General features: G+C 35.1%; 1 protein-coding gene across 1 annotated transcript; it reads right to left on the minus strand.

The window, feature by feature from the left end:
• Positions 1–569: 569 nt before the first annotated feature.
• LOC126974551 (zinc finger protein 429-like) lies at positions 570–5,319 on the minus strand. Its single transcript, XM_050822085.1, has one exon. The coding sequence runs from the start codon at positions 5,102–5,104 to the stop codon at positions 3,959–3,961; it is 1,146 nt and encodes a 381-aa protein (XP_050678042.1). The 5' UTR covers positions 5,105–5,319; the 3' UTR covers positions 570–3,958.
• Positions 5,320–10,019: the final 4,700 nt, after the last annotated feature.

Here is a 10,019-nt window from a genome sequence, read left to right on the forward strand (position 1 = left end):
TTATAGGCCGGCAACGCTCTTGTGATTCGTCTGGTGTTGCAAGAGAATGCGGGCGGCGGTGATCACTTAACACCAGGTGACCCGTACGCTCGTTTGTCCTCCTATTCCATAAAAAAAATCGAATGCAAGGTCAAAGATAATTATTTGACAAACATCTGTCAGAATTGTTTAGTATATAGATAGACTATTTTATTTTTATACTTTGTTCAAGTATGTGCGTATTATTACCTATTTACTTAAATACTGTTTTATTTTGATTACTATTAACCATACTATTAATTCACGTATATTTAATAGAATTAAATATGGGCATACCTTAATCACACTCATCTAATTCTTACTATTACCCTATCGACATCGTCAAATGGCATATTTCTTACACACAGCACACTTTATCCAAACTTATTATCCAATAAGGTCTGAGAGAGATTAGTGCACAATGTTTGTGATTTGTTCCAGTCTTCTACTTTATAAGCAGTAATATGCTATTTTATAACACAAATATATTTAAGTTACATAAGTATAATAGTTTAGAGACCGAACGTTTGATAGCTAAATAAAACAACAGCTTGAGCAAAATATATATTTAAATTCAGGTACACTATATTTTTACGAAACCTTAAAACTAATTAGCCAATTACTATTCTTATTATAAAAATTACTTACAAACAAGGAAATTACACACCAATACTAAAGCTTACATTTTGTCAAATAGTTAAATGTTTCATTAATTACAATTAAGAAAAACACAATGTGCGCTATCTCATTCTAATAATATAGCTATCGCAGTAAAACATGTCATGTCGCATTCCACAGCCTCATCATTCTCTCATTCATTAAAACCGAATGATAGAAGACGGTGCTTGACTGCTGACGATGAGATGACTGCTGGTCATCTGCACGATTCTATGACTTGATGTACAGCTTTATTAAACGGTTCATAACAGAGCTAATATTCAGATATATTAAATATGTTCTCTTAAGAACGAATCTGTCTGCATACGCTATTACGGCTAATATGCACGATTTATATTTCTGTGTTCTATAATACGAAAGTATTACGTTAAAGGTTAGATATTAGACATTTTATTATTATGTGTTGCTCCTATAGTATTTGTTGATATTACAACTATTTGAAATATCATCTTCTGTATTTGAGTAACGTCTTAGGACTTTGTATCATCGTTTCGATCGTTTCCTTTACCTGTTTTTCTCACCATTTTATGCTTGGACCAATTATTGATAAAAAAATGGTGACATTAATATAACATATTATAGCAACAACACTTGGTCGGTTGAAAATGAATATAATTGTTTTTTTTTTTACTATTTAACCTCTGATATGCCAACACGACCCGCGCGCCCGTAGTAGCCACCAACCAGCGGCAACAAAAAATGTGATTTATGATAGATTCGTGCTGTGATATCGCCGCTCTTTCAGAGTTGTACAAGAAATTGTGTATTGTATTTTGTTAAACGCGTCAAATTAAAAACATTGGAATTGAATTCTTTGTATTATTTTTACTAAAGTGAACGTTATCATATGATCTTATGATTTACTTCGAAAAAATATTTTCTAAAAAAAAAATTATAAAATAATGTTGTTGTTGTTTTTTTTAATATAACAGGTGGCAAACGGGCAAGAGGCTCACGATATGGGGAGAGTTGAGGCAAGCGCTCATGGACATCCGCAACAACAGGTGTGTCAAGAAATGCGTTGTCGGCCTTTAAGGTGGGAGTATGCATTTTTCTTGAAGTTTCCTAAGTCGTATCTGTTCGGGAAAACTGCAGCCAGTAATTGATTCCACAAAGTGGCTGTGCGAGGCAAGAAATTTCTAGCAAAACGCGCGGTTGTGGAATGTCAGACGTCAACGTGATGCGGGTGGTACTTTGCACGTAATGTCCGGTGGTGGCATTCGGCCGCTGGAATCAACCCGAACAACGCTTACACGAAATACACTTGTGCACAGGAGCGTATGGGAGATTAACAAAACATTTGTGAACCAAATAAATACTTTTAACATAGTATCATTAAGCATTTTGCTATCCACCGTATTGTCTTTCTGTTTTTTTTTTAATATAAAGTGACGTGTCATTAGCAAATAAAACTATATCCTCAAGTTTCTCTACTATAAATGGGAGATCGTTTAATATCTACTAAAAAGAGAAACGGGCCAAGGATCGAACCCTGTGGCACGCCTACTACGGAGCCTTTGGTTGTTGTCGCAAAGACCATATAACTTAAGCTAAAGTAAAAGTGTACTAAAATCCACGCAATCAAAAGTTCACAGAAAATGGGTTTTGCATCATGGGAGCCAAACACATGTTTGACAAGTGCCATTCCAGCATCCATGGTTGACTTTCCCGTGGTAAAACCAAATTGGGGTGTAGTATCTCGATTATTTACCCTAAAGTGTAAAATAGTTATTAGTGAGAAAACATAATACAAAATAAGTGATTGTCCGCAAAAAAGTGATTTCTTTCAAGGCAGTGTTGGTTTACTATTTAGAACAAGAGCTATGCAATTTTTTTGTTGTTTATGGATTGGTTACTAGGATCTATAGCCAAGTATCTAACTACCTTGGTGCAACATGTTCTATTGGGTAAGCTACAAGGTAGGTATTTTATCTTTAGGAATTTTCCAGATTAATAGGTTTGTGGTTGTTGATTTAAAAGAATAGCTCTTGCTGCACACGCACTTTTGTTCTTTTTACAATTCCCAAAACAGTCCTAAATATCGCCAGTACGTCGTCGTTCCTCCATATTTGTGTATAATATCAAATATTTTGTTAAGTAACAATTTATTTCATATATATAAAGTTTTCTTCCACCTTATAAAATTATATTCTAAGACCGAAACATATCTACAGTTATTTAAAATAAGTGTGTGTGTACTTATGTATGCACGCAAGAAGCAATACTTCTTTGGCCTAACCAAGCAAAAATCATTAAAATGATTTATTCCTCGTGCTAATCTACGTTTTTAGAAATAACAATTTTGTAAAAATCTTGCAAAGATGGCCTTGACAATTAATTATGAAATAATGAATACAGCTGGCTTGAACCCTTTGCCTGTCCTAGTAATGGACGAAGAAACAAAAAAAAAACGAATGACGACTTTAGGAACCAACTTCAACCTGTTACTTTTGTGTATCTGTGATGCACGCGCATCTTAAAATTTCACTTTCATCACGCGCCGAAACAAGAATTACTTCAAAAATAATTAGTTGCTGTTTACTGCACACTTACTCGCACTATTTACAGTAATAAAATCATAAAAACAAACATCAATCACAAATTGTAACTCAGTAACATAACTGTACATATCCGTGACAAGCACGGCAGCTATGATAGAGCTGAGTAACATTTAATTGTAAGCACCCAACTCTACAGTAATCATACAAGTCTCTACACGGAAAATTCAACAATTTTCGACGAAACAGAAAAAATCCTTCCTTACGGACACAGATAGCCCAACAACATAAATGTATTTTTTTTTATGGAATAGGACGACAAACGAGCGTACGGGTCACCTGGTGTTAAGTGATCACCGCCGCCCACATTCTCTTGCAACACCAGAGGAATTACAAGAGCGTTGACAGCCTTCAAGGAAGATGTACGCGTTTTTAAAATTAATCTATGTGTATTTTACATATTACATTCTACTAATACGAATCCTCAATCCTCTTTTCGAATCACCAGGTTATTTGAAGCTTCAAATAGAAGCTCTTTTCACATTAATCACAAGAATATGGCTCTTTACCAATGTGTATTCTATTGTGTATCTTAAAATCACCTGACTGATGAAAGCTCTTACCACATACTTTACAAGAATATAGCTTTTAGCATATATAGCAGTATGAAATCTATTGTGTATCTTCACTTGATTGAGTAAAGCTCTTACCACAGCCATTACAAGAATATAGTTTTTCAGCAGTGTGTATTCTATTGTGTATCTTCAACACACGTGATTGATTGAAGCTTTTACCACATTATTACAAGAATATGGCTTTTCACCAGTGTGTTTATTATTGTGTCTCTTCAAAACACTTGATTGAGTGAATCTCTTACCACAGTCATTGCAAGAATATGGCTTTTCACCAGTGTGTATTCTATTGTGTCTCTTCAACGCACCTGATTGAAGGAAGCTCTTACCACATTCATTACAAGAATATAGTTTTTCACCAGTGTGTATTCTATTGTGTCTCTTCAACGCACCTGATTGATTGAAGCTCTTACCACATACTTTACAAGAATATGGCTTTTCATCTGTGTGAATTCTTTTGTGTATCTTCAAATCATTTGATATAGTGAAGCTCTTACCACAGTCATTACAAGAATATGGCTTTTCACCAGTATGATAACTATTGTGTTTAATAAAATTACTTGATTGATTGAAGCTTTTACCACATATTTTACAGGAATACGGCTTTTCACCAGTGTGTATTCTATCGTGTATCTTCAACGCACCTGATTGATTGAAGCTCTTACCACATACTTTACAATAATATGGTTTTTCGCCAGTGTGTATTTTATTGTGTCGCTTCAAATCACTTGAATAACTGAAGCTCTTGCCACAGACTTTACAAGAATATGGCTTTTCGCCAGTATTTATTTTATTGTGTCTCTTCAAATCACTCGAATAATTGAAGCTCTTACCACATGCATTACAAGAAAATGGCTTTTCAACAGAGTGTGTTTTATTCTTTTCACTAGTGTGTATTTTATTGTGTCTCTTCAAATCACTTGAACGATTAAAGCTATTACCACATACTTTACAAGAATATGGCTTTTCACCAGTATGTATTCTATTGTGTTTCTCTAAGTCACCTGATAGATAGAAGCTCTTACCACATTCATTACAAGAATATGGTTTTTCACCAGTGTGTATTCTATTGTGTTTCTTCAACGCGCCTGTTTGATTGAAGCTCTTACCACATACTTTACAAGAATATGGCTTTTCACCTGTATGAATTCTTATGTGTACCTTCAATGCACTTGAATGATCGAAGCTCTTACCACATTCATTACAAAAATGTGGCTTGTGACCAGTATGTTTTCTATTATTTTTCTTCAAATCACCAGATTGATTGTATTGTTGCATTAAGATATTTTTTTTACTTTTGTGCTTGATATATGCTTCAACTGTAAGATGAAATATATTATTGATCTATTTAACAACATATAACATATATTTTTCGAAAATTTTACAACTTAGCAGATTTTGATTTAGTGTGTTTGGTCTGATCATGGAACAGAAAAAAGTAGTGGAAGTGGCATGTGGGGACCCTGTTGCCACTATTGTGTACAAATGTACAAATACACAAACCTACTCGAGGCTCAAGTGATACCAGTTATTTGACGTCAAGTGAAGAATAATTATGTTTTAAAAAAATACAAATATGCCTTATTGTGCCATTTTTGACTGTAGAAATCATAGCCGCAATAAAAATATGTCCAACGAAGGGATTTCCTATCATTGGTTATCAAAATTTTCCGATTTAAATACAATTAATATTTTTTATGTATTGTGTAAAAGTTATTATTAAAAATGAACCATAATATTACGACGTATGGTTCATTTATCTTTACGTTTAATCAATGTAACTTATGTTACAATAATAAATGTAAACAATAAAAATATCTTACTACTCAACAAGTGCATGCATGTACATATCGATATAATTTTATCGAAATAAATTTTACCTTTATAAATTGTATTGCTCTTTTCAATGTATCATGCGATAAGGGTGTAAGTAAGCAAAATGTTATAATATGATTGTGGTAATTGTACTAGAGAGACTACGATGAATTCAAATTAATAGTATTAATTGTCTCTTAGGTACACCTAATTATTATAATTTAACAAATATGTGTAAGATTCCAGTTAAACTAAATAAGCGTTAATTTTTATATGAAGACAAACAATTTTTTTTTAATTAAATTTTAACATTTGGCATATATTGAGGTTCCACCGATAAGGTTGAGACGAGGTGGAGTAGAAGAAAAATCTCATCACATCATGGAGTAGAGGAAATATGTCATACAATTTTGTAAAAAATAGATCGAAAACCATGATTTCTGGGAATGCTTGCCATCATTGTAGCATATGTACATCATACACTAGGGGCTTATCAACAATTAATGCGGGTACTAGACTCATTGAGCACATCTTTGACGCATGGGAAGAGTCACAGGATGCATTGGGCATTTTTTGTGATTTGTCAAAAGCATTTGACTGAGTCCACCATGAAACTTTACTCCTAAAACTAAAGCATTATGGAGTGAAAAATAGAGCCCTAAATCTGTTAAAATCATATTTAAGCGAAAGAGTTCAGATAGTCGATGTAAATGGCAAACGGTCTTCGGGTAAACCTGTGGGAATAGGTGTTCCACAGGGTTCTATTCTCGGTCCTTTCTTGTTTCTTATATATATTAACGATCTACCGTTTGTGGTAGATGATAGCCATGAGATTGTATTGTTTGCTGATGATACTTCACTTATTTTTAAAGTGAAGCGACGTGCGGATATTGATGACGAGGTAAGCAATGCACTCTCAAAGATAGTGCGTTGGTTTGAGACGAATAATCTGCACTTAAACAGTAAAAAAACAAAGTGTTTACGGTTCATTACACCAAACACAGCGGAGGTACAAACCAACGTACTTATAAATGACCAGAGATTGGAACTTGTGGACACTATGGTCTTCTTGGGTATCACGTTAGATAAAAAGCTTCAGTGGGGTCCACATATTACCCATCTAGCAGATAGACTCAGCTCTGCGGCCTATGCAGTTAGAAAGATTAGAGAGTACACGAATGTTGCGACCGCTAGATTAGTGTACTTTAGTTATTTTCACAGCATCATGACGTACGGTATATTACTATGGGGTCATGCTGCTGACATTGATATAGTGTTTGCACTGCAAAAGAGAGCTGTTCGTGCTATATATCAGCTTGGTTATAGACAGTCTCTCAAAGAAAAATTTAAAGAAATAAATATTATGACTGTTTATTGTCAGTACATTTATGAAAATTTAATATATGTTCACAAAAATCGTCACCTTTTTGCTCTGAATAGTGATTTTCATTATTATAACACTAGAAATAAGGGATTGTTTGTAACTAATTCTAGTAGGCTTCATAAGATACATAATAGCTTTAAGGGTAAATGTATACACTTCTACAATAAAGTCCCAGCCACTGTTCAGGCATTATCTATAAATAAATTTAAATGTTTTATAAAGAAATGGCTCTGTCGTAAATCCTATTACTCCACTGCTGAATATCTAAATGATCGGACAGCCTGGGACTAGATTGTGATTATTTTATAGCGTCTGTACAATATTGTATATTTTTATTGAAAAGAGCACAAAAAAAAAGAATGCTGGGAGAGTTTCTTGCGCCGCTTCTTCTCTCTCAGAGCGCCATTTGTTTCCGAAGCGGTAGTAGTATCTAGTAGTATAAGAAATGACATCAAAAAGAATTCTAAAGGAATCAATTTTGAGAAAATAAATGCCTTTTATGCCTTTTTATGCCATAAAATAAAATATCATATATCATATGACTAACAAGATTATACTTCATCACTGCTTTTTTTTGGAAATTTTCTTTCCGGCCCCTGAGTTTATACAGAATAACTATGAATTCCTAAAAAAAAAATTGTTTTATGAGTGCAGTTCATGCTTCCCAGGTAAATATAATATTCATATTGTAACTTTCCAAGACTGTGTACGCTGTCTTCAATTTATTTGAATTGAGCTAAATATTGTCCATCCTTTTAAATAAAACTATACCTAGGAAAAAATATTGGCACATTATTATTTTAGCTTACGACGTACTTTATCGGTAATATACTTTATCAACCCTGGTTACATCATTTCAGAATCATTTCATTCAGAATATTGAGCATAAAGTAAAAATGGATGCCATCGCTAAGCACTCTGGCAGAAATTTTAGCAAATTTTGGAAATGCACGAAAGAATTAGATTCAGGTTCAGGTGCTCCCGCCTGCGTCGCTGACAAATATGATGCCGTTGAAATAGCTAATGCTTTCAGAACCCACTTTAGGATGGAATCTCCACTATCATCATCATCAGCTCAGCGGATGTTGAATGCTGAGGCCTCTATGGATGACTGTGTTACACACTTTACTGCCAAGGATGTCGCTAGTGTGGTTAAAAATATGACTAGAGGTAAATCTCCGGGCCATGACGGTCTCCGCATTGAACATCTGCAATACGCAGGTCCTCATTTATATCGAGTATTGGCCATGTTTTTCACGATATGTGTGGGTATTCTTACTTACCAAAAGACCTAATGTATACCGTTGTTGTACCAATTGTGAAGAACAAAACTGGCGATGTGGAAATATGTCTAACTATAGGCCTGTTTCATTAGCGACAGTCACTGCTAAGGTATTGGATAGTTTGCTTGACAAGCAGTTGAGCAGTGGTATAGAACTTAATGATGCCCATTTCGGTTTTAGACCAGGCTTATCAACCGAAACTGCGATACTGTGTCTCAAGCAAACTGTCCAATATTACACGGCAAGATAAAATCCAATCTACGCCTGCTATCTAGACCTATCGAAGGCGTTCGATATGGTGTCGTATAATATCTTGTGGGAAAAATTACGTCGTGATACTAGTGTAACAGATGACATTATTTCGCTCCTAAAATTCTGGTACGGTATCCAGAAAACGTGGTTAAGTGGGTTAATGCCTATTCGGATGCCTTTGGTCTGGAGTGCGGGGTGAAACTGGGGGGGATCAGCTGGCCTCGTATTTATAATTTGTACATAACCTCCCTCATTGAGGAGCTCAGCCGTACCAGGATTGGGTGTCACGTGGCTGGTGTATGTGTCAACAACATCTGCTACGCAGATGACATGGTTCTGCTAAACCCCTCAATGAAGGGGTTAAGAAAGCTGCTGAGAATATGAGAACGTTATGCGGAGGCCCATGATCTTCGATACAATACAACTAAAAGCGAATTTATGACATTTAAGTCGGGTAATAAAATTTACGAACATAAAGAACCTCTATCGCTGTGTAACGCACCACTAAATATGGTAACGAAGTTTAAATATCATGGCCACTGGGTCTCCGACAACCTAAGTGATAACCTAGACTTGAGGGAACGTAGGGCGTTGGCTGTCCGCTGTAATATGCTGGCCCGAAGGTTTGCGCGTTGTAGTGAACAAGTCAAAATAACTCTGTTTAATGCTTATTGCCAATCATTTTACACGTGCAGCCTTTGGACCGGCTATACGCAGAGGGCATACAACGCTCTGCGAGTGCAATAATGACGCGTTTAGGGTAGTGATGGGGCTGCCTAGGTTTTGCAGTGCATCCGGCATGTTTGCGGAGGCGCGCGATGATTTTTACGCGATCATTAGAAAAAGATGCGCATCATTAATGAACAGGCTCCAGGCTAGCCTCAACACTGTCCTAAGCGCGTTGGCATGCAGGTGGGACCCCCCACTGCTGAGGCATTGGATAGGTTTGCATGCGCCTCTAGCTAGGTGCAACTTATTGTGAAAATAACTAACCTTACTAACATAATTTTTAAGAAAAATTGTTACTAACTTAATAACTAATACTTATGGATGTATAGTGTCCGAAATAAATGATTATTATTATTATTATTTCTAGTTTTCACAAACTTATTGATATATTCATTCAATTTCGTACAATACTAGGTATTTTTAATCTATGGTTACAGAGTTCCTATTACTTCAAGTTTTTATGTTATTTTTCGCAATTTAAGAAAAAGTTCTGAGCTTGTCATAATCACTTTAAGAATATGAGATTAACGTAATTGTATTAAGTTCGAAATTGATGTAAATAAATTTTTAGTTATGTCTTTTTGTGATTGTGAATTTAGGCCTATCATAAAGCCGGAATTAAGTGTGTGTATTACATATTTAATCGATAAATGAGTGAGATTGGCGACATCGGTTTCCATAGTAAAATGACATGATGCCACTTCTACTAGTTTTTTCTGTTCTGTGGTTC

This window comes from Leptidea sinapis, chromosome 2, assembly GCF_905404315.1.
Source record: "Leptidea sinapis chromosome 2, ilLepSina1.1, whole genome shotgun sequence".
Classification (NCBI taxonomy): Eukaryota; Metazoa; Arthropoda; class Insecta; order Lepidoptera; family Pieridae; genus Leptidea; species Leptidea sinapis.